This window comes from Gopherus flavomarginatus, chromosome 11 (genome assembly GCF_025201925.1).
Source record: "Gopherus flavomarginatus isolate rGopFla2 chromosome 11, rGopFla2.mat.asm, whole genome shotgun sequence".
Lineage (NCBI taxonomy): Eukaryota > Metazoa > Chordata > Testudines > Testudinidae > Gopherus > Gopherus flavomarginatus.
In genome coordinates this window covers 42,699,431-42,725,800 of record NC_066627.1, presented here as the reverse complement: position 1 = coordinate 42,725,800, position 26,370 = coordinate 42,699,431, and the positions used below count along the sequence as shown (strand labels likewise).

Here is a 26,370-nt window from a genome sequence, read left to right as displayed (position 1 = left end):
CAATTTCCACCCCAAATCCTGCTTTGCCTCCAGCATTCATAACAGCATTATAAATTAAAAACACTTTTTTATATATTTAAGTGGAGTGGCACTCAGAGGCTTGCTATGTGAAAGGGGTCACCAGTACAAAAGTTTGAGAACTATTGGCTTAGAGTCACTCTTTTGTGCTGCTCCAGCAGTGTACGAGAACGTAACTCTGCCCTAATGAGAGAACTCCAGAGACACAATCTTATACCACCTACTGTACCCCAGTTGCACATAGGGGGCATACCCTAGATGGGTTTTGGCATGAATACATTGTGCTACAATGATCCTGAAATGGAGGAGCAAGAGTGAGTGAGTTGTTACATGATCATAAACTAGAACAACATTATGGCCGCTCTAGGTTGTGCCCAGGGCTAGTCCAGCACCAGGATAAGGGAGCCAGGAAAGTAGCTCAGAGCCACCTTTGCCTCCCCAACTGCAGCTATGTTGAAGATGAGGTTGGTGTAACTGAGCCATGAGCCCTACATGCCTAATTAAAAACAAAATCTGACCTTTGGCTACTTTACTAAATAAAAATATTTTCAAACTACGTTATGCTAACAGCACTATGCAACTCTTATATAATGTAGTGCTGTAGCACATGGTAGGTTTCAAATTGCATGTTATACTATATCATGGGCCATGTCAAACCTACTACAGTATTGCCCACAAAATACCTCTCTCACCCAGAGGAAAGGAGCCACTGTGGTGTTACCAATCTATATCTCATAAGTCCAATACATCAAACTGTTATACAAATGCCATACGACTAACATAAGTTAGATATTTTTGTCCCATTTAGGACACCATCCTGAATTCTGTCCTGACTCCTCAAGGCTGTAAATCAGAGTGGTTTTTGGCCCAATGTATGTGTTTGATTATGTTCCCATCCCACTTCCCCCACCACTGAGTTATAGTTTACCAACACTATGATCCCAATCACATAGAAGCCCCACAGTATGGTGCTCAGATACTACAGATGAGTGCAGAATAGAAAACCTGCCATCCACACACTGCAACCCATCCTCCCTGGATGACTGATAGAGTCCTTAGGCTAGTCTGTTTTTGCACAGTACTATATAAAGATAGGCTGTGTGGGGGCTGAAATACACAGTCAGAGCACCACTGTCTAATGAGGTGGGAGGATTCAGATGGAGAATGCTACAAAGTAATCGCTGTTTTCTCCCATGTGAAAACCCTAGAGTACTTGACCATTGATCCTAGGGTGACCAGATAGCAAGTGTGAGAAACTGGGAGGGATGGGAGGTAATAGGAGCCTATATAAGAAAAAGACACAAAAATCGGGACATCTGGTCACCCTAATTGATATCCGAGTTCTCTAGATCTGTTAGAAGGGAAGGCTACTCGGAGCAGCTGAGCAGCAACAGTCTCTCTACCTCTGCACTCTAAGGGCCCAATCCAAAGCCCATAGAAGTCAATGGAAATCTTCCCATTGACTTGGTTGGGCTTGGCTCATGCCTCCACATGTGTCGTCCCCGAAATGTTCGGCCTTTGCCAGCCTAGGGAAGAGACAATCCAAAGTCTCCTGCGTGGCACAATAACATTCTGCAGCTGTGATGCTGAGGCAGCTGTGACCTGATTTCTGATCCAGTCTTGCTCTCATCCCTATTGTTGTGCAGTTAGCGGGATATTTTCATCTGCAAAGCAGAAGCATGAAGCAGTACTAAGGAGGGTTGTATATAGTATCCTTGGGTAATAGTTTCCAGAGAGGGAGTGATTGACTCATCTGAATTCTAAGTACTCTCACTAAACATATATATATTTTTTCTCAATAGCCATAGATTCCTCTTGGAGCTTGTACTGGGATGATGCTCTACTTTTTACTTTAGCAAACCTGAGTGTTGCATTTTATAGTCACATAATTGCTAGTTTGCCACCACGAAAAGGAAACAGTTTGCATGATTTTTAGGGCAAAAAGTCCTTGCCGGCATCAATGGCCTGTTCTTAAGAGGTTCTGAGCATTGAATTCAATGGGAGTTGCAGGATCTCTGGGCACCTCCCAGGATCAGGCCCAATTCTCAAAGGCCCCTAGGTTAGGACTACCCTTGAATTGTTAATTTGTTGGCTAACATGACTATAAATTCTAGTGTAGTCAATAGAAACGTCTGTTTCAGGACACGCATCTCTGCTCCCAGCCTAGGGTTAAACACAACTAGCAAATAATGTTTGTTTTCTGTCTGGAATTTACAGTCATGTTAATTCACGTGTGTTAAACCACAACTGAACAAACGTTCAGCTGTAGGCACACATTGAACCCCCAGTGAATGTTGAAGGCATTCAGCATCTCCTAGCATGAGGCCCAGGATTTTCATTTAAATGTCTGGTGAGCAGCCTGTGGGGAGAAAGTGAACCAGTGAATGACTTAGATAGCACCCTGCTGAGCTCCACAAAGTACACACATACCAGGAGCTCATCTCTAAGTCTGTCGTCTGCTTGCAGGTGGACAAAAGAGGGCAACTTGCTTAGCCATGAAACGCTAGTCGGGGGGTCGGCAGCATTTCAGCAGTGGTGTGCCGAGTCTTCATTTAGTCACTCTAATTTAAGGTTTCGCATGCCAGTAACAGGGCTGCTCGTGGGGGGGTGGCAAGTGGGGCAATTTGCCACAGGGGCCCCCATGAGAGTTTTTCAGGGCCCCTGAAGCGGGGTCCTTCACTCACTCCAGGGGCCCCAGAAAACTCTCGTGGGGCCCAAGCACTTGGAGCTTCTTCTGTTCTGGGTCTTCGGCGGCGGAGGGTCCTTCCGCTCTGGGACCCACCACCGAATTACCGCCGAAGACCCAGCTCTTCGGCAGTGGGTCGCACTTCGGCAGTAATTCAGCGGCGGGGGGGCCCCGCCGCGGGTCTTTGGGGCACTTTGGTAGCGGGTCCCAGAGCGGAAGGACCCCCCCACCGCCGAACTACCGCCGAAGCGGGGGCCCCCTGCCGCCGAAGACCCCAGGCCCCCTGAATCCTCTGGGTGATCCTGGCCAGTAATACATTTTAATGTTTTTAGAAGGTCTCTTTCTATAAGTCTATAATATATAAATAAACTGTTGTATGTAAATAAGATTTTTAAAATGTTTAAGAAGCATCATTTAAAATTTAAATTAAAATGCAGAGCCCCCCAGACCGATGGCCAGGACCTGGGCAGCGTGAGTGCCACTGAAAATCAGCTCGCATGCTGCCTTTGGCACACCTGCCATAGGTTGCCTACCCATGCTAGTCTTTGTTTTGAAGCTACAGTAAAACTGGAAGCCCAGCATGCCCAAGAAGAGGAGAACGAACCAATGTTTCAGACAAGTTACCAGCATGTCTACAATGTAAGCAGGCTGGTGCTTCCAAGCAAACAAACGCCTGCGATGTAAATCCCTGGGATTAATTCTGACTGCATAATATGTTGGATTTTAAAATAGAGACATCTGTCACTGAAACAGCAGGAAAAACTGAAAGGAAAACCATTAAACACACAGGCAATATGCACAGTAATGAGTGAGAAAGCAAAAAGCACAATATAGAATCTATTCCCAAACAGCAGGGAATTGGAGGGTACAGAAAGGGGAGCAAACCCCATCTGTTTCTCCATTTCTCTCCTCTTGGTATTTAACAAGAGCTTTCAAATGCTCTGGCCAATGTGCTCTATATCTCCTGGAGGCCTCTGCCTCTGGAGTGCAGCAGAGTGCTAGGAGCAGCCTCTCTGTTAATCACTTTGGAAACTCTGCTCCATGGGTTCAAATCCAGCATGCGTAGCGTGAGCAGAGTGGTAGCAAGTGGCTGCAGTGGTTGGGCTTTCCAGCAAAGCCATATAGGGTTAATTTGCAATTAGGCAAAAGAGATTCTGAATGTATTTGTGGGTTACTACATGTCAATGTTTCTTTAAGGGCCTATGCACAGAAGGGCCTTTTAGGTTTAATGTGCTGTACAAAGGTGAGTTTAGTCTGTGTAAACAGCCTGTGGGATTGATTCCTCATTCACAGAGAACTCAGCAGCCACTGAACTGGCTGGCATGAACAGTGCCCTAATATACTAAAGTCTGTTCCAGTTCAGCTAGGATGCACAGGTAGCTCTACAGCTAGTTTTGAGATCCTGAAATTCTGCACACTTAATCCACAAACTGTGGTCCAGGTGCCCCTAGAGTGAGATTTGGGATACAGCAAGAAACCCCAGCATGACTGGTCAGCTGGAGAAGATGTTGAGAAGCACTGCTCACTAAGCTGTGTTGACAAGCACTTGCAAAAATCTCCTTCCCCTGCTCTTCTCAATTCATGCAAAAATCTTTGAGGATGACGATTCTTTTCACTGATGCAAAATGCTGAGAATTTCCCTGCGTGATGCAAGCTCTCAAGAGAAATATTGTTTCCCCCTGTGAGCTGAACTATTTATAAAGGAAGCCCTTGGCAATCTGCAAAGCCTTTGAAGTATTAGAAGCATCTCTGTAATTATAGCCAGTGAGAAGCTTGAAGGAACAGCCAGGCTATGGCCTCTACACAAATGGTCCAGCTAACCCAGCCCTAATCCTAGCTGCAGACAGCAGGTGCTGGCTGGGGTGTCAGTTTCTCTGGCAAACAGTGAACCTTCTCAGTCCTGGTAGTAAGTCTATGAAAACATGATGCTGTTATGTTCTTGTATAATCCCGAAAGCAAAGCACAAAATGAGATGTGATTCCTAAAACTGCAGATGCTTCTGGGACAAATAGCCCCACTTGATGCCATATGTACAATCATTCGCTTTTTAGAACTGCAGAGATCTTTCTGGGCATATTCTCCTTTGTAACCAAAACCCACCAAGGCCTCTCCCTTCATCCACCCACACAGCATTTTCAAAGGATGGGGTATCCCTGCTTGCAGATAGCATGTCACCAGCTGGGTGGCAAGAGCATACGCTGCACTGCTTTTTCATTCTCTCACACACTGTTTTCCTCCTGGACCATGGTATCTCACAGCTCAGTTAGTGTCAGCAGGATGCAAAGCAGACCTGAGCCATCCATCCATCCCCCTCATATAACAGGTTCTGACAGTGCATTGTGGCTTTCTTTAAACTGGGACTACACTCCAATCTGTTACGTGGCATGCGCTTAGAAAGACCTCTCTCTTAATGTAACACTCTTATTACGGTGTACTTGGAGTACACACGCTGATGGCAGGGTGTGTGTGGGGGCGGGGGGGCTCTGCATGGAGCTCCCTAACGAGTTCCACAGAGAACTCAAGGATGAGATATGGCCAGAATTTAAGATTCTGCCACCCTTACCTGTTTCATATCTTACTCCTCAGATAGTTCCATTAAGTAAATGACACTGGTTGTTACTCACCACATGACATTCCACCCAACGTATCAGAATTTAGATCATTATGACTAGGTCCCCTCTGAATAGATCTGAATTTAAATGTGAGCTATTCACCCTGTGCTCTTCAGTACACATCATCTCCTAGGATCCACATTTTTGGGCCAGAGTCTGAGCTCAGTTATGGTAGTGTAAATCTAAAATAGAGCAGGTAAAAGAATGGAATTCCTATCTTGTGGAGCATTCCAGGTTTGTGGGTTTTGGTTTTTTGTGTTTTTTTTTTTAAACTTGGTTTCACCGAGTCAGGTTGAAAAGTTGAAACCTCAAATTTTCACAGCACAAATGTACCAAAATATGTTGGTGGTTCTTATCTAAACACTTAGTTTTGACTGAATCATTGACGCTTTCATTTTGTAATTTTCTAACGAGTCAAGGTGAAACATTTCAACCTTATTGAAATGATCCACATTGACAATGTCCTGTCAAAAACTTTAGTGAACTTGATACGTTCTCAGGAAACGTTTCAGTGTAGTCAAATCAATATTTTCTGATGGAGAACTGTTCCAGTAGAAAAATCTTGACCGGCACTAGTCTGGAGTAACTGAGCCTCGCTGTCCATCTCCCATTTTACATCATGAGGCAGTGTATAGCATGCATAATGTAATTTACGCTCACTTTAAGACCACTTGATGCAGCCATAGCATCCAGGGTCCCTCGTGTAAATGAGAATTCAGCCATTGACTTCAATGGTGGTGTTCTAGGTTCAGGGGTGGCTCCAGGTCCCAGCACGGCTTTGGTGGACCTCCCACAGGCTTGCCTGCAGAGGGTCTGCGGGAGGTCCGCTGAAGCCGCGGGATCAGCAGACCCTCTGCAGGCAAGCTGCTGAAGGCAGCCTGCCTGCCGTGCTTGGGGCGGCAAAATGCATAGGGCCGCCCCGTCTAGATTTATATCCATATAGCTAAGATCAGAATCTGACCTTTATATTTTCAACACAGGGAGAGACTTTCTTGCAAACCTATTTGTAACCTTGTGTTCTTTCAAAATATATCAGCCTTACTGCCCCTTTTGTTACCATATGAGGTTGTGAAAGTACTTTGCTTAAAACCTCCATTGCTTTAACTAGAATCCAACTTTGTTCTTAGCTGTCTGGCCTGTTTTAAAGCTCTCGCCAATTGTGACAAACCCAGGTCTTACAACTGAGACAGAACAAACCGTTTAAAAGTAAAATATGCTTGTTCCCCAACACCAGCCTGCCAAACTGTCAAATTAATTTTGTTATAGGTCATATCTCACCACAGGAACAGCACGTGGGAGCTTAACTGAACCTTTGCAAAGCAACGTGTACTCCTGCATGTCACTTTCAAAGTTTCATCAAAAAGAATAACTATCCCTTTAGCTAGGCTTTGGATCTCCAGAATAACTGATAGCTCCATTGATATCTTTTTAAGATTGGCTTAAAGATCAACATCCAGGAAAAGTCCTTGGCCTTTTAGGATCCAGAGGGTTCCAGATTGAAATGTATGTGTGCTGAAGAATATGCACTGTGCTCAGAAACCCCATGTGTACCAGAACGCCCTTTGGTTCACCTGCTCCGTTGCCTTTCCAGGAAAGGTTGGGGGCCATAATCTCAGGTGAAGTAAATTGGCACAGCTCCACTGAAGTCAGTGAGGCTATGCTAACTAGCACCAGCTGAGATAATACCACTGCCTGATTGGACCAAATGCTGTTTCATCAGTATTCAGGCCCACTCCTATGACACAAAAAACCAAACCCCATGGAGGAGCTAAGGAGAGCAGTGAAAGCCTGCCTGCCCCCTGCTCCATCCCCGGTAGTTCCTTGGCAAAGCTAGAAAAAGTAATGCTGGTTATTTCTTTATAAGCACATCCTCCCGTGATCTGTCACTCCATCAAGCAGCCGCATGCTAGTCCTAGTGCAGCAGGTGTGGCCTCTCGGGAGTATGTTCCTTTAATGCATATATTGGGCTAGACTGATCAGCCCATGCATAAGTGTGCATGTGCCTGGTGAGTGGGAGCACACCCAGAGCCTCTCCACACCTTATGTGGCTGATAGTAGGGCAGAGCCCAAGAGCAGCCCATCAATGGGGATATCCGCTCCTCCTCCTGACAGTGAACAAATTGCCAGAATGGGGGTTGGGAAGAACAGAGGCTACATCCCTTCCTCTATCTCTCTCCTTCTCCTCCAACCCAGTCTGTGGAGAGGGGCTGGTACACTGGGGGCACCAATTTGCTCCATTTATTATGATGTGACCCTCCCACCCTACTCTGGGTACAGGAGCAGCCTCAGCAGCCATGAGTAAAATGTGGTGAGTGAAGCTAAGCAATGTGCTGAAGGTCTCATTAGTAAAAATGAGTGGAAGCCAGGAGTCCAGGCCTCCAGACTCATAGACTCTAAGGCCAGAAGGGACCATCATGATCACCTCGACTGACCTCCTGCACATTGCAGGCCACAGAACCTCGCCTACCCAGTCCTGTTCTAATCAGGAGTATGCTAAACACCCTGCCTATATTAATCACACTCTACATTATATTCTTTGTATTGAACAGGTTGCCAACGCTTTTTTTTTTTTAATGTAGTTAACTAAATGGTGGATAAAAAAGTCATTTTCCTTCCAGTGGTACAGGGTGTTTCACTTGATTTTTTTCAGAAAGAAGATAACTCTTCTCTCCCTTTAATGGCTGTAATTTTGAAGAAGTCTGGCCACGTTATCTGATACAGCAGCATTCTTATTAGAGAGAGATCCTGTCTGATACAAGGCATTCACAGCTTGCTATTGCTTCAGCCTTTTCTCTTTGCAATGCACTGTTGGCTATTTATGCAGAATAGATTTTTTTTTCCTTGGTACATGACTACTGTAAAACAAAATAATCATTTTGAAATTGATGATTTCTATACTGAGTTACCAGCTTGTCTTTTGCAGTTTGCATCTTGGCAGAATGATTTTGTTTAAGGACAAAAAGCAAATCTCACCTCTTTGCAGTATATCAGTTGAGCTAGACTGGATGGACGTCATTGCAATGGAGTTTAAGACTCAGATTTTACCAGCATGCTGATTTTGCAAGCTAACATGTTTTCTGGTTGCCTGGATACAGTCTGCTGGAAAGCTGGGTCTTTGCATGGAGTACTGGCTCCAGCCTGAGAAGGCAACGACTATTTCTCCTGTGGGCAATTCCATCATACAGCCTGACTATAACTAGGGTGACCAGATGTCCTGATTTTTATAGGGACAGTCTTGATTTTGGGGTCTTTTTCTTATATACGCTACTATTACTGCCCACTTCCTGTCCTGATTTTTCACATTTGCTGTCCGGTCACCCTAACTATAACTGTCCTTTGAAAAACTAAACCATCCTGGAGTCCTTTTTTAATATAGTACATTTTACATTTAACCATCTACCTGCTGTTTAATACAAGTGCTTCCCTGTCAGATTTCAACATTACAGTTCACTTTTTTTTTTCATTTCACTAGATAAATCCTTCACAGTGTGTTTGTAAACCCAGGGGTTCCTTTTGACCTCTTGATACACAATATGCATCCGCAAACATACACTTGGCTCCTCTTGGGAGGTAACTTCTACCAAGCACCAACGAGTCAAGAGAGAGGTTACTGAAAGGTGAACAATCAATAGAAAATAGCTCTGTCCTGTATTTGACCTAAGCTGCTTTTAAGTACAGAAAACAAGAAGGCATGATTAGACCCAATACAATTTGCCAGGATGGAAAAGGGAATGGAATAAGGCAGATTTAGCTAGAACTAAATCAATGATTTACAAGCCCATATGAACATTTATTAAATATTGTTCTATTTAAAGCAAGAAGTGCCTCGTATTTTTATGATCTTTCTTTCTCTCTGCATTCTTTTTCCTAAATATTAATTTTCTTCCTCTTTCACTCCCCACCATCCCTAAGGTAACTTCCGTACGGTAGAAATTGTGCTTCTTTTGTACTGACCCAGTTTTGCAGCATGAAAGCAGGGAAGCCACAGCCTAGGGGAAACGAGATTCTGTCTTTGAGTCTGAATGAAATGCAATGGTAGAGTCGCGCTCTGTGTTGTGGAAGGAGGAGATTGTAGTGCTTACAATATTTACTGATGGCTGCCAGTCCTACCAGCTTAGGCTAGGATCTAATCAGATCTCATGAGATGAACAGTTAGGCTTGGCCAGTTCTTATAGAGAACTCCAAGGAAACACCAGAGTTCTGCAGCCGAAGGAGTGGGTGATTCACTCAATGATATCTTGCCCAATAAATCAGTAATAACATACTCCTGCAGTGGGTGTAATACATAATCAATGACTGCCCCTCTCACCGTATGGTTGTGGTACCACAGGAATATACTGTATCTACATCTCAAAATTTCTACAGATGTGGGCATGCTGTGAAAGCAGACATGAGCCATATACTTCCCATTTAAATAAATAGGAAATTCACGAGGTTAGGCGCTCTCCATCTTTCACACAGGTGCAGCCTATCAATGTTCTGGTGTATGTGGAAGGAGGTTTGAGTTAAGGATATCGGACACTCTGTGGGCTGGCCTGAGCTGGTGAGCTGCTCTTTTAGCTGAACAGTGGAGCAGACCCTCTGTGGAATCGGAGATCACAGTTCTCACCTGGAGCTGCCAGCACGCTTCATAAGTACTTAATATATGAAGTGTAGTCCATTAGGGGGACATGCATGCACTTCTGCTTGCAGATTACTAGCATCTGGAGGGTCCAAAGGACAGTATACGTTCACGGGAGATCATCATTATTCATTCAAAGATGGTTTGGGTAATAGAATAGAATCCTGTTTAAACTAAAGGGAGTAAGATCTGCTCCTCACAAAAAGTTCTCTGCTTCTTAAAAAAGAGAGAAGCTAGTCCATATGTGTCATGTATATGTGGAGCCAGAAGAGCAACCTACAGTATATTCTTTTCTGATTCATTTGTAGCTTCATCAGGTCTGAGGGGAGCCACAAATCAGAGGCTAACCTAATGTGTCAGTTACATAGCCATGAAACACAATTGAGCCTTCTCTCTTTTGATCCAGAAGTCTTTTTATCCCCGTTTAACAGATGGGGGAATGGTGGCACAGAGTAGGCAACTTCCTCAAAGTAGCTCAGGAAGCTGATGTTGGAGCTGGAATAGAGCTCACCTGATCAGAGTCCTAGGAAGTTAGGAATCTCATGGGCTATTTTGCATCTACAAATATCTTATCTACATAACAAATGATGTGCAAATTAGGCACATCCGGCCATATGCAATTTTCCATGTGATTCTGGGTTTCTTATATTTTGAAAATCAGGCCTGACATGTTTATAAAGCTGTTGGTAAATCATTGAAATATGCAAAAGTGTGTTTTGGGTTCAGTTTATCAGGGTGTGAGAACCAGCATCCCAGCCTCGTGAACTGCTTTATTTGCACAATCTCCATTGTGTTCACTTTTACTGTAGGAATCCCCTAAGTTCCAGGGTTTACCTTGTAACTGTTTACTTATGTAAACTTGTGCTCTTGGTATGCTGACTGTGTTCGATTGATTATAACACTAGAATACACAGGGCCATATTTACAAAGTACCTACCTGAATTATGCGGCCTTCTGCCTGGAAGGGATTCTGGACACTGCTGGATGGAATCAGGGGCACTGGAACGATTTGTACAGTGGGGGTGCTGCGAGTCATTGAATCAAACTGTAAACCCTGGATATGATGGAAACCACTTCAAGCCAGGGGGTGTGGCAGCACCCCTAGTTCCAGCACCTATGGATAGTCTGCCAACATCAAGCAGCACACAGGTAAAACATTAACATTTACGGGACTCCGGCATCTACATCCTTCAGGTAGCTTTGAAAAATCTCAGCCCTGACCTTCCCTCTTCTCATCTCCTTTTCAGGCTCAGTTCTCCATCGTGAAAGAGCGACAATAAAACATTAATAATAAAGGTTGTCTATAAAGCACCAGCCTGCCAAAGCACTTGAGGTACTGCACAAACCCTTAATAAAATATAGCAACCAACCAAAACATCATGCAATAAATAAAGCAACCGCAAATAAACATCTTCATTAGAAATGCCTGAGTGAATGTGGAACAACAAGAAGGGGAGCCTCTGTTAATTTACATGCGCTCCTACGGAGTTAAATTGCAGCCTTATATATAGCTCTTGCTGCCTGAGCAACAAGCATGGGCTTGCACAGACACCCACGCTGCATTCTCTGACTGATTTATTTTTAGCATCAGTGACATGCTTACCTGAAGATAACTTCTACCAAATAAGGACACCATTTGTCACATTGTATATAGTTAATCAACTGTGACAGTAAATCTCAGTGTTTATGCCGGTCTCTCTCTTGCGAACAAAGCTCAGTGCTAAATGTTCCCAACAAAATCACAAACCACTGTGTGGTTTGAAATCAGTGAAATTCTGTGCAGGCTGGGGGAATCCATCCACCCAGTTCTCTTTGCAGGGAGCCTGAGACGTCACTGAGGTTTATCAAAAGGCTCACTAAAATCCATTTGAACCTGGGCCGATTTCCAAACAGAGTGGCCAGTTCCAGAAAGTATCTTAAGGAGGCTTCAAGCACATGTTTAAAGCTAAGCGTGTGGGTAAATTTAGTCTGACATCAGTGCTGTAGTAACTCAGATCCTTCTCTGACTAAAACCAAAGAAAACAGTCACCTGAAGCCTTGACCAAAGTCACCTAGCTACACACTTCCCAAATCAAACCTGATGCTTCCACCAGGGAGAAGCTGGAACACTGATGCTGTGGCCCCACCTTCTCTGCCATTTCACATTCAAGATGAGATGTAACTTTATAGACCTTGGAAGACTTTGAGTGTTAACTTTTTGTTTGGAAACATTGAAAATATCAGCCATGGAAATAGGCAGGTGGCAGTGTGGAGGTCTAATGTGATGGGGTTTCTCAATCCTCTCACAGCATGGTGCACGATAAAAACTTCTTGTATGCACACTGAGGAGAAAATAGAATCCATGTTTCCCAAAGTTTCTCCTCGAAAGACCCATGTCTCTGTGCCAGGCAGTGTTGTGGTTTCCTCTCTCAAGTGTCTCCTCAGGTGGGATGTGCAGTTTTGGGAAAACAATCACAATCTTGGTTTGGTGGATAAGCACAATTTGCTAGGGACCTCTCCTCTGGCCCAATTCCATGATTTCATCCTAGCCTCCATCACAATACAGTTAAGATCAGATAAATTAGGCACTGTGGGCTTGATTCTCAGTGTAATCTACTGCTATTTTTACTGCTGATGGCATGGTGTAAACATGAGAATTTGGCCCTCTGTGCTTGCTTTTTGCCTTTAGACTCCAAACTGTTGTTGTTGGTTTGGTTTGTCATCTTTTCACTATTGTGTAGTGCCATGAAGGATACAGTGGTACAAACCAACTGGTGGCAAGAGTGAGCAGTTTGTGACATCTGCAGCTTCGTGGCTGGATGAGGGATATTTTGTGCCACCCCACTCAGAGGTGCACTTTGAGGAACCACAGGACAGTCCTGGAACTACAAAGTTCCCGGCACCATGCAGTAAATGCATAAGGAAAACTGCCTTCCAGAGTTTGCATTGATGAGAAATGCTCTTAGCATGCCTCAGTGTACCAGTGCCCAAACTTCCAAATTGGGGCCATTTAGTGCTAAGCATCCACGTATGGAATTTTTGGGGCCAGTGACTATCTATGGCTGTCTGCTTTAATAAGTCCTTACATAGCCCTCAGCACCATACCAGCTGAGCTCCGTGTTTCTGCACGTCTCTGCTGAATACTACTTAATGCGTCGTGTCTACTTATGCAAACACCTGAGGAAGCAAAGCGGAACATGAAGTGAAAATTACAAGTATAATTTGTTCTAGGAATTCATGTTTTCATTGAGACATTTAAGTAATAAAGGAGTGTTTCTGAGTGTTCCTGTACAAGGCGTACTATGGAAGTAACAGCCACCCTGGCAGTTCAGATATTAACTTTCGAAAGAGTCTTAATGTCCTAAATTAAACAGTCTTTCTACGCATTGCTCTTCATTCTAAAGATCATTTTGTTCCTCTGGGTTTCTGCTTAAATCCCTTATCGAATGAAGTACGTCTGTCATACAGAGAGCAGTTATTGCAAATAATCGTATTTGCAAATTTTTTTTTTAACCTCTTGACATAATGGGCTCAGTTCATTTAATGCCATTGAAGTCTTATTATCTGCACTCAGAACACATAGTGAAAGCGAACAAGGAATCGCAGGAGCCTGGCACACCAGAACCTCAATTGTCTAGCGCACAATAGATTATTACCAGTGTCTGCCATGGCCTGAAGCATCAGGGACAGATAAATTAGTACGAGATGAATGCGATTGAATGAGGCAATCTGGGGAAAGATGAAATACTGCCATTTGAGGAGGGGCATATTTCCATAGCAACAAGTGGCTGTCTTATCTGAATAGAAATGAGCTGGGGGGAAGAGAGGGATTCTGCCCCACACTGATGTCAGTCAGGAGCAATTCCACTGAAGTCAATGGATTTATACTGAAATAAGCAGAATCTGCTTAGAAGTTTTCAGGATTCAGTTCTGACGGGGAGTGAGGAGGCCACCTGATAAGTTTAAGTGAGGAAGGGTGCTGTGGTTCTGGCTGCGGAACTATTTATCCGTGCAAAAGTTGAACGTCCACTTTCTCTCCAGCTATTATATCTATCAGTTAGAATTGATCCAGAATCTTTGAATGTTGACGTTTTTTTTTGGTGAAGCAACGGGACCCATTTTTCATGAAAACTTTTCCCATTTTTTGACTAACTCTCTAAAATAATTATTTCAGTATTTTCACAAAATACTTTAAGCACAGGTCTCCTTCCAGCTGGAAGAATGTTGTCACGTAAAACTAGTGATTTAAAGGTGAGATGGAAGTGTAACCCACACATCAGCTTTGGCACTGCAAGCCTGGGAGGTGGGAGAAGTAAAGCGGCCACGGCGTGCTCAGGGTGCTCATGCACAGAGCAGGGGTGAGCTGCCGCAAGGGGGGCACCTCAGGGCAGAGGGGGGGAGCTGCTGCGGGGGAGGAGGTGCCTCAGGGCATGGGTGCGGGGGAGGCGCAAGGTGGAAGCTTTGCCTAGGGCGCGAAACAGCCTTGCACCGGCCCTGGCGCCGCTCAGCATTATCATCACAATGCTATCATTGGAACGGTGGCTGCTGTGTGCTGAAATCCATCTACGTGGTGGTCAGATCGCACACAGATTAGCAATTTCCACTGGAACCAGATGCTAGATCCTAAAATAAAGGGAGTTCCTTAAATCTGAGAACTCACTAGTGAGTTCCACATCTATAAACTCAGGACTTAAATTCAGCCAGAGTTGTCCAGAGCAGAGGTCAGGTAAATATTTTCTACTTCCCTGTAGTTTTTATAGTATTTGAGGGGCGGGAAGGTGGATCCGGGAAATACTCTGTAAGAATGTATAAGCTTCATTGATGACCACTGAGATTTTCAAGGCCAACTAAGGGATTTAGCCACAGACGCCCATTGAAATGGATTTAAGGCTATTTGAAAATCTCAACGCATCTCTGCATAGGCATCTCCACCACCTTAACTAAACTTACTTACTCCTGTCAAAGTATGCACCGAGTTTAGTGTAAAACATGGCATAGGTTTTTGGGGAGAAGTCCATTTTTTCTGTGGTTCTTCCCAAAGTGGGAGGCAGACATTCAGAGGGGATATCCCCAGGACACTACATATTTCTGTATTTTCATAATGGGGTTATTCTTGACATGTGCGTGCCTTTCATCATGAAAATATTTTCCCATGATATGTCTGCTGGCTGAGCTTGTTTGCATTGTCATGCTCTATTCTGGTTGATGAGCAAAGAACAAGCTGTCCCAGTGCTCATATATGCTCAGAAATTGTGTGGGGGACTGGCTCCAATCTGTTTTGCATGGTAGGCTATTCTAGCAATCTCTGCACCTTCTGTTTCATGAGTGGCACTCAGGCTGCTGAGTTCTGGGAAGAAGGAGGAGGTAAATGAAAGCATGTCTTCAGTTACACTAAATGAGCACGTTCTTTCAGCCATCTGTAGACATTACCTACCAGATTAACAACTTACATCATAGACTGCTCCTCATCAGCTGTCTTCTTTATATTTGTACACCAAACCTTTCCTTCCACAACTTCCAGTCATGATCATGCACTATGCTCCTCTGGTAGGCAGAGACACTTATGTCATAAACCCTTATAGTGACACTAATTTTAGGCATAATTTCTTAAACTTATTTTCCTTTTCCACCACAAAGTGGCTAAATGGTACCCACAAAGAAAGGGGAATGGCCTGTAGCCATCCTATGTTGTGAGAGCTAGCGGAATCTCAGCACAAGCGAAGTAAGGTCAGGATGGGCTAAGGTGACCAGATGTCCTGATTTTATAGGGACAGTCCCGGTATTTGGGGCTTTTTTATATGGGCTCCTATTACCCCCCCCCCCCACCAACCCCCATCCTGATTTTTCCCACTTGCTATTTGGTCACCCTAGGCTGGGCTGGTAGTTAGACAGGAGACCTCCATGGAGCACCCAAGTGTTACAGCAGGAAGAGAATTGGAGTTTCACTAGATGACACCCTTCACACTGAGTGAAGACTGTACAAATGTCCCAGTCTAGCATCGGGGGGCACTATTTCCAAGTGTTTCAGATGAGTTGTAAAATCAGGCTCCTGACTGCCTATTACAAATCACATCCTAATTTTGCATGTGCCACTAACACAGTTAAGCCCAGTATCTTGGCAACTCAGGGACTTCTGCCTGCCTAAAATGCACCTACACTTCCAATAGCTCAGGAAGGCAAATGGACATTTCATATGTGCAGGGCTTACGGGATCAGGCCCATGCATTCTTCACTTTCTATCCTAAGCTGTTGGCAAGACAGTTATATATGGCGGAACGTCCCCCAAGATCTACTCCCAAAGTTGGGTTCACATCTGGGCACTAACGTGGTGACTGTCAACCATCACATTGTTCGCTCTACCTGCATGTTAAATCCATTGTCTGTGTTTGTGCAGTACCTAGTATGATATGGTCCCATTATCTGTTGGCTTCTAAGCGCTACTATAATACAAATATTAAATAAAGATAATTTACAAAGACAAAGTAAAATGAATCCTCTGTATCCATTATCAGCATCCCAGGACACTGTGAAGCTTAACTAACATTTATAAAGTACTCTAAGATATTTTATTCTTAATGTTCAATCACTGGTCTCTTTTTAGCAGAGGGGCCAATGTGATGGAGTGTTTTATGATGTAGACATCTGTCCATTATGAACTGCACTCTGATCTATCAACCTCATTCCCAATCCTCTAGCACAGGGATTGGCAACCTTTGGCATGCGGCCCATCAGGGAAATCTGCTGGCAGGCCACAGTTTGCCGTTCCAGGCCAATGGGGGCTGGGGGAAGCAGCAGCCAGCAAATCCCTAGGCCCATGCTGCTTCCCACAGCGCCCATTGGCTAGTGGGAGCTGCAATTGGCTGAACCTGCAGATGCTGCAGGTAAACGGACCATCCCGGACCACAGATTTCCCTGATGGGCCGCGTGCCAAGGGATGCTGATCCCTGATCTAAAACAAAAGTTTATTAAATGTACAGACTGAAGAGTTGGCCCAGCTCTTGCTTGAATAACAGCAACTGTTTCTTGAAAAAGCAGATTCCAATGATTAATATTTAAAAAGCCTCCAATATGAACTCCTGTTCAGCTTTCACAGTTGGATTTCAACCATTTTGGCTGCCATTCAGAACTGCCTATTCTAGCGTGGGAGCACCCAGCATAGATTATTTAACAATCCAGTTTGTCACAACTAAAATATTCAGGTTTGCAAATTATCTAAATTTAGCTATTTAAAAAAACAACCCCAATGCAATTTGAATCTAATGGTTTCTGTAAATCTTTGCTTACACTATCTAACTGCAATACTGGTTTCTCCTATACAGCTGAGCCCTCATGCCCTGGTTAAGTGTTTGTAAGCCATTTACTCAAAGAAAACAGGTCTTTCCTACCCTTGCAATTAGCCTAGATTTCAGCCATCTGTGGAGCTGCACCTCTGCAAATCTCTAGCCCTGGCAAAGAAAGCCCTGTTGAAGCTGACCCTTATTTGAAACAGGGTCAGTTAAGCTCCACCAGTGCACACTGCAGCTTTCCCTGCCTATAGTGTGGGTTTGCAGATACACTGATGGCTGCAATCAAGGATAAGTGCAAGTGTAGACAAAGCTGAAAAGTTTGGTGGTTAATTTAGTGCTCCTGAAAGATAGGAGCTAGAACAATCACGTGACTTCAAGGGAAGGTGTAGGCATACATTCCAGGGCTAGAATCGAACTCACTGCATTGAGTTTTGCTTTTTATTTTAGGGTGGAATAGCCTGATTCAAGGAGGAGATCAGGTGACCAGCACAGTGTGTGAGCTCAGAGATCAAAGGCAAAGCATGGCCCTGAAGCCAAGGTTGCTGTCTGCTGTTGACGTTGTCCCTTTCTGCATGACTCTCCAGGGGAAATGGGCTAAGGTACATGTGTGTAGTGAGGTGAGGTGCAGAGGAGACTTCATTATAAAGATTGCCCCCCTCTGTCTCTTAAACTGACTTACTTTGAAAGTTTCATTTCGATTTGCTGCCGGATTTCCTGTCGTTCCTCATCTGTCCTCCTTGGGAAAATGTTCCTGTCTTCTAGTTCCTGCTTGCTTGGCCTGTTCCGTAGCTTTACTGCCAGCAGCTCTTTCTTGCATTTTCTTGGCAAGGTACCTGGGACACACATTGAAATGAAAAAATGTCAGAAGGAGAGTTTGGAATTCCTGCCGCCTTTTTTTTTTTTTTAAAAGCTGATAAATGAGCCAGTAAGGAGTGGGCAATGGAGGATGTATGTCTGTGAAATCTGAACCTGTATGGGATAGGCAGCTTTGTATTTATTAATAAAAGTGGTTCTAGGGCTGAGATTGCCAACACAGCTGTGTTGGCAAATGGTCCACTCAGAAATGCTTGAGATTATCATCTCATTGTACTATTGTAGACCAGGATAATGCTCTCAGATGGCTATGACTCTTGGTAACTATCAGCTGAGGCAAGGTTCAAACCACTAATCTAGGAGTCAAAGGGGGTGCAAATCATCAATCCTCTGAGCCTCCCATGTCCCAGAGCAAAGCTACATCTGGAGCACTTCGTAGTAGAATTAGGTAGTGCAGGCGAATGGGAATGGCTGGGATGGAGATCCTTTCCCCTCTGGGTTTCCAGCTCAAATCCAGGCTGGTTGGGAGTTACTGAAAGGTGTGCTACAGATGGTCTCAACCCACCAGTTAGCTGACAGAGCAGAAAAAACACCAGCACTCATTGGCACTCTTGTAAACGGTCTTAGCAAAGAAGCCAAGGAATGAATTGGCTTTGCGGTCTGCACTTTAGTCTCACTCTTGCATATCTCCACAAAGGGGTTTTAAGGTGCAGCTGGTGAGGAGTTGTGGGAAACGTTTGCTGATGTTTCCTGTACCATTCGGTGGACAGCAGAAGAATTTTGAAAAATGCTGAGCTTTGTTCCCCTTGAAATCAATGGGAGTTGTACCATTTGGTTCAGTGTGAACAGAATCAGACTGATGCTGAACACTTCTGAAAATCCTATTCTTAATGACCTGGACTGACAGTCCAGCACTGATCACTTTAAACTAGCCACTCACACCTGCAATAGTTCCAGGTTAAGTGGGTGATTATTTGTGAGGTGCCGTTGGCCCGAATGTGCAGGTTTCTGAATAAGCATATTAAACTTTTTGAACATTTCACTCAATTTTGAACAAACAATTCAAAAGATGGAGAATCAGGAATAGTCAGCCTGGAAGGTGCACATAGGTCACAAGATACGAGCCATTATTGATGAATCTACCCCATTAAGTTGTCTTAGGGTATGTCTATGCTACCCGCTGAATTGGCGGGCAGGGATCGATTTATCGTGTCTAGTCTAGACACAATAAATCGACCCCCGAGCCCTCTTCCGTTGACTCCTGTACTCCACTGCCATGAAAGGCACAGGCAGAGTCGATGGGGGAGCAGCAGCAGTCAACGCACCACATTGAAGATACTGCGGTGAGTAGCTCTAAGTACGTCAACTTCAGTTACATTATTCACGTAGCTGAAGTTGCGTAACTTAGAGCGATTTCCCCTCACCCCCCGTGTAGACCAGCCTTAGAATGCCACAGTAAAATTGCAGACCTGTATTCAGGGTTTCCCCTCTGGAGAGACTTCAAGAAAACCATTCCAAGGAATGAAATAAAGGGTCAGATTTTCAGAATGGTGTGTGCAATGGTTGTAAGTTGGTAAGATATTTTGGCAGTGGGAGGTGTGCATACTGCTCACAATGGCATGATCTACTGTGGTAACTGCAAAACATACACATGCAGGAAAATCCTGGCCTGAAATATTGTTGGTGATGTTTACAAGAGGAATTCCCATAATGAAAGGTGCAGCAACTGTTCTGGGTAATATTTCACTACTCTTCTGAGGCTGTCAACCAACGGCATTTGAAACAACCTTTCACTCTGAGAAAACGCCTTGGGGTCAAATGCATCTTTGGTGTAACTCCATGACTTCCGTGGGCTTAGTGAAGGGTTGAAATTGGCTCCTTGACTAATTAAACCATCTTGCAATGCTAGCTGGAAGGTATATGGTAATAAGGTTTCTAAATTTAAACTGCTTACAGAGTGGAAAACCCAACATCTTTCACTGTACTTTATTTTTTTTAACCAACAGTAAAATGTAGACTGCGAGTCATAGCTGGGAAAGTCCCAGGTTGCTTGAGGTTGAGTTGCTAAAAGAAAAGCACCACAGTCTCCGTCTGGCTCACCAGTTTCATTGGTTTGAGTAGAGCTTCTCTCTTCTGTATCTCTGTCTAGAATAAGCAATCCTGTAACAAGTTTACTGTAACGTGGCAGTTATACCGAATACCTTCCTTGTACAGAGTCATAGGACAAGAGGAGTTCATCCTCCTGAGCTGAGGCAGGACCAAGTAAACCTAGACCATCCCTGGCAGGTGTTTGTCAACCTGTTCTTAAAAACCTCCAGTGACGGGTGTCACAGCTCCAGGGTAATTGCATCTGTACCCCCTCTCCATGGTCCACTCCAGGAGTGCTCAGTCAGGTCTCAGGTCTTCTGCCATCACCTGTCTCTGGGTAGGGGCCCTTGTCCCACTCTGTTCTGACTGGGGGTTTTAAGTCTGCTCCTTACCTTACGCTATAGTATCCCCAGCCAACCAATCTGCCTAAAGGCCTGTGCTTTGCTTTCTCGCCAAGGGCTATGCACAGTCCATTGCCATCAGTGTACAAGTTACTACACAGCTGTTTCTAGGCAAGCACATTTATTCTTAAGGTAAATGCATTACAGAGAGAACCTATTGTTTTAAAAATACCAATAAAAGAAACTACCTGCAAGTGAAAAGCTTAACAGAGGTGATACCCCCCTCACCAACTCCAGCCTAGAGCATTGATACGTGTCAGTTTTTCAAACTCACAATTGGGTTTGCCCCCTTGGTATCAAGTTTATGTCAAGGTAGATCATCAACCAGACCCAGACTGGACAATTCATACAGTGAGAAAAGTTTTCCCAATATCTAACCTAAATCTCCCTTGCTGTAAATTTTGGCCATTACTTTTTTCCTACTTTTAGTGGACATGGAGAACAATTGATCACCATCCTCTTTTTATAACAGCCCTTAACATATTTGAAGACTATTATCAGGTCTTCCCTCAGTCGTCTTTTCTCAAGACTAAACATACCCTGTTGTGTGTGGTGTCTTTTTTTTTTTTTTTTTTTTTTTTTTTTTTTTAATCTTTCCTCATCCATCAGATTTTCTAAATCTTTTCTCATTTTTATTGCTCTTTTCTGGACTTTCTCCAATTTTTCCATATTTTTCTTAAAGTGCAGTGCCCAAAACTGGACGGAGAACTTCTGCTCAGCACTGGTAAGACTTCAGCAGAGCAGGACAATTACCTCCTGTGTCTTCCATTTGACACTCTTGTTAATATATTCATTAAGTAGAGCTAATGTCCTACAGAAAACAGAGTTTTGAGTGCACAATCAGTGTGGAATAGTCCCCTTAAGACAGAAGGTGAACCATTGTCTGGCTACACAAGAAGTACACATAAATCTGTGTATCTACTTGTCTTGGAGTGCTCTACTGAATGTATAGTGTGCGGTAAAAATCATAAGGGAGCCTGTTTTATTTTAATACTTGAGCTCTCTTTTTTAGAAAAAATCATCCAATTCTTAAAGAAGACTGAAATTAGATTTTTAAGTAGTTTTTGTCTGGTATTTGAGATGTGAATAAAGGCTGTTTTGTGAAGAGGTGCTCTGCAGGTTGGCATGCCCCAGTAAGTCTGCTACCTGTAAATAACAGGTTCACCTTTAGGATGTGTCTTTTAGGACACTACTCACTTGCTGATCTCCAAGTGCTTTATAAAGGAAGGTGAACACCATTATTCCTGTCATACAGGTAGGGAAACTGAGGCAGAGAGCAGTCAAGCGAGTTGCCTAATATCACACCTTGAGTCCCTGACAGTTGCAAAATTAGAGCTTTCTGAAACTGATCAAACCAACTCTCCCCAACCAGAATCTGACTGCGGACACGCTATAATAATACGCTGACTCTTCCACTCAAAGTGCTTTGCAAACATAAATTAACGAAGCCCCACAGCACTCATGTGAAATGTTAAGTATTCGTTTAATGGTTTTAAATGGGGTAAAATAAGGCCCAAAGTGGCAAAGTCAGTTGCCTGAAGTCACACAAGTAAGTGTCCAAACTAGAAACATGCCTTCTGCATGACGTGCTCTGACTACTAGACCAAACCCTTGGGGCTGTGTCATGACTTTTCGAGCACAGCCACAGCGTGGGTGGATGCAGAGGGCCACGGCACCACGTGGAGTATTCTATGGGCACAGCACGTGCGCAGGCAAATTGCATCCGGCAGCCGTGGGAGAAGATCTAACACTGCAAACTGCACCTGCAGGATGGGTATCGTTCCCCGCCCCCTCCCCCCCCCCCCCCCCGACCAGAGGCTTACGTGGTAGCTGGTGCAGAAAGCAGAATGATAACCCCTCCCCATGATCTTTGGGGTGTATAAAACTGGGGGCAGTTCTGTAACTCCCACCCTCCTTATGCTGTTCCCTTATGTGGGCTCAGGGCTCTTCTGGTGCTTTCCCCCATCTCATGTGGTCATTCAGGACAAGCTGAAAGCTCTCTATACAGTACAAAGTGATCCAGGCCTTTAAAAGAGTCAAGCTTTAAGGTCAATGGAATTACATCATTTCACACCAGCTGAGGATCTGTCCCAGAACCCTGTATTCTAAGATGCAATAGAACACACTGTAGCAATGCAACAGCTCGTTACAAATAAAATGCTGCCAATTTGTCATCTAATGCCTATTCTGGAGGTGCACTCAGAGGCCTGCTTCTGCTCGCAGAGCTCAATCCATGCCCTTAAAAGGGGGAGGGGGGAAGAATCTCCTACTCTGTGAAATTAAAAGAAGCAAGTGCAGTCTGAAAAATCATACCTTTAACCCAAATCCTACTTGTTGTATTAAAGGAGCAGACAGCATTCAGCCCACCCCAGCTCAGCCATACTTGCTTCATCCAGATGTCTGGGTTTCTAACAAGGCTTACGTGGTAACCACTCCCAGGGTCCATATGCACTGTGCACTGATTAATCTTTACGGTGTTGCAAAATCCAAATAAAAATGCAGTTGGACCAAGAGAGCTGGATTAATCTGAGCTGTCCATTTTAGGAGCCACCATCAGTGACTGGCCAATTTGATTAATTTTTGAAAATACCTGACTGACAAAGTCAGGAGGAAAAAAAGATATAGATTATCCTTTAAGGAGGATAATGCCTATTTTGTGGGTGAACACTTTGTAATTGGTCCATTCTCTGCCCTATTGAGGGGACCATTTGTTCACCAAGACTGATATCCTGTCTCCGGCAGAGGTCAATATCTGATGCTTCAGAGAAAAGAAAAAAAACCAACAAAGAGGGAATAAAAAGCCCACACTAGCTCTGACCCTGCGCCTAGCCAACAGTGCACCGTGATGGGAAATTCCTTCCTGACCACTGTGCTGATCAGTGTATCTGCTATGATTTAATTACCGGTACCTTTATTTAAACATCTTCCTAAAAGTAGTTCTTCCTAGGGCTAACATGCGTCTACCTTTCCCCTCTGCCCCATAACCACCAATATCTCAAGTGGGATTTCAGATGTGCTCTGCCTTGGGCTACCTGCACTCCCAATGGGAGCAATGTGGGATCAATGCCAAGTGCTTTTGAAGATCTCACCCCTCCACTGTTTGTTTTCAAAAGCTGGCATCTATGGTTCAAATTTAGGTACAATGTGCAGATGCACAATGTAAGAGCAGCATTAATGTGCAGCTTTTATGCAGCCCTATATACAGCCCCGATCAGAGATTGAGTGCTAGGGGGGAGAGAGAGAGAGAGAGTAATCCGTGCCGTGTAAGAACCAGGAACTGAGGCTAGCTGCTTGAGTACAGACCCTCTGTCCTGGGCTAACAGCCCATGCTGCAGTCTGTACTTCCACAGCTTCACTACCATTGTCACTGGAGCTAGCTAGATTAAAGCTAGATCGGGTATCTCTGCACTGGCTGCAGTATAGACAGACCTTATGTTTCTCTAGCCCAGATCCTCAAGATATTTCAGTGGGAGTTAGGCACTGAAATGCCTTGGAGGGATCTGGGTGACTGTTCCACATCTGGCAAAATGGGGATAATAGCACTGTCCTATCTTAGATGGGTGGTGTGAGGATACATACATCAAAGATTGAGAGGTTCTCACATATGTTAGTAATGGGGACCATGTAAGCACCTTGGATGTTTAGATTCTTTCTAAGCTGCCAGCCAACCCAGACTTCTGAAAGCAGGAGAATTGCAGGGAATTATGTTGCTGCTACCTTTCTTGTTACTGTGTATTTCTTAAATGTCTGTCAGCCAGTGCAAGTGTGTGCAGTGTCAAGAACAAAAATGTCTCATTACATCCTTTCAGACACAGAGAACATGTGAGAAAACAGTGGTAGCAGAATTGTCATCCCTGAGGTCCTAAGATGGTCTCTTTCCATCCTGTAGCTTAATGAATCGCTGAATCTCTCTGCCATTGTTCCTCCATTCTCCTGTTCCTGGACCTGATTGCATAATTCATCTGACACATTCCAGCCTTCTTGTTGTTCACAAACTGCCCACAGACAGGTTACAATATCAGATGTAATTATTATTCACCAATTTCTGTGGATAATGGTTGGCAAAGGGCTTGTTCTTAAGCAATTTGTTGGGAGTGTTTTGTTCTATTCTATATAGGTTTTATACTGAGCTCATCAATACTCAACCTCTGGTTGGTTTGGATTGGATGTAAATGATATGGCATAATTCTGTCCCCTGACTGGCGGAGCGTAACTCTGAGAATCAAGGAATAATTAGTCTTTGATATTTGTTTAATTGCTGCTGTTTCCACATCAGTGCTAACACTCCAACTTTCTGTCATTCACTAGAATATTCACAGACAATGAACACGAAGGGGGAACTCACAGAAGTGAATTCATTAAAATATCCCACCTGCTCCATATTAATTACTCTATCTACAATGGGCTGTTTTTGTTCTGTGGTGTTGTATTTCCATTTCTTTGCCAATAATTCTCACTGGTAAGACTTTTCCCCCTACATTTCAGAGGATTGTCATTCACTTTCATCGCTGAATTTCCGTTTATCCCATTGCAACCTCCTTAGACATCATACACTAATGGCTGGAACTTTTGAAAAGTTTAGTGCTTTAGTTAGAATAAAACATGCACGCTCTTGAACGGACAACAGCAAGCTACGTGCTTTGCGTAGGCAACTATCTGGGTTTTTTGTGCATGCGTCTTTTATGGTTGCATATTCTCAATATGGACAGACAGCTCAGCAATGACTAGGTGAGGACATGTTGAGTATTTACAGATTTTTAACTACAGATGGGCCAGTGCACAAAGTTTGGCTCTTAAAATGGTTTGGAGCTAACCCTAAACTTTGGAGGTACTTGGATTCAGGCCTATGGTTCAGCCTATTACAGAGTCTGTGACCTGACACAACCTTTCCCAGAGGTTGGCTGTGATCATATCTGGGGTTTTCATTTTGATCCTGTCCCTTATCTGAGCAGCAAGGAGTGAAATAAATGATGTAGGATGGTAGCCGGGTATACAATTAGGAGTAATGGAACAGAAGGAAAAACTTGATAGTGAGATCTGGTAAGGCTGTGGGTTAGTCCTCCAAAGGACATGGGGAAGTATTCTTAGCCTGGGATATGCAAAGCTTGATGTCAAAAGGCCAGGCACCTGTGGCTCACATAAAAAATACATCCACAACTGAGTGCTAGTTTGTGCATAAAATTATTGCATTATAGATTGGTCATAAAAATTGGACATGTGAATAAACTGGTATCTAACTGTCCATCTGTGTGTGCAAATATCTCACCTGCACACACAGTCCTGGTAGTTGGACAAGCATGTTTTTACATGGCCCTAGGCCTTAGGAATTTTTTTTTTTAAAAAAAATCGTAAAACTTGACAAAATGCTAATATACATATTGTAGGAATTCCACTTTGACTGGCAGACAGACTGGATAACCTAATAAGTATGGAAAAACCTAACTTCTGTGATTTGTCTGGTATTTACATGCTATTTGACATTTTTCTTGTTAATTAACTTTTACTGAGCAAAATAACCTTTTAACCCTTTAGAGGGCATACCTTAAGCAGATACCTTAAGCCATAATAAGATGAAATATTTTGAAGCACTTCTTATTTTAAAGAGCTGCTTCTGGATGCCACATAGGCTTCTACGGTCACTGGTTTCTTGCCATCATCACACTTTTCCACTAATTGTGTAAGCAAAAATCATGTCTAATTAAATATATGACACATGTCTTCAAAGGTAGAATAAACACCTTTGTGTTATAGGACGACTGCATGGCCTGTGTTTAGACAAATTAATCTACAAGAATTTACACAAAACTCCGTGAACTTCTTATAATCATGGACAATAGCTATGCCCAGGGAGATGTGGAAAAATTTT

General features: G+C 43.8%; 1 protein-coding gene across 6 annotated transcripts in view; it reads right to left on the bottom strand.

Moving 5' to 3' along the window:
- The window catches only part of PHACTR3 (phosphatase and actin regulator 3), a 171,018-nt gene that overhangs the window by 22,379 nt on the left and 122,269 nt on the right, over nucleotides 1-26,370 (bottom strand). For all 6 annotated transcript variants that reach the window (XM_050917778.1, XM_050917779.1, XM_050917781.1 and 3 more), the window contains exon 8: nucleotides 17,882-18,035. In XM_050917778.1, the coding sequence (XP_050773735.1) occupies nucleotides 17,882-18,035 (154 nt within the window). The remainder of the gene's footprint in view (nucleotides 1-17,881; nucleotides 18,036-26,370) is intronic.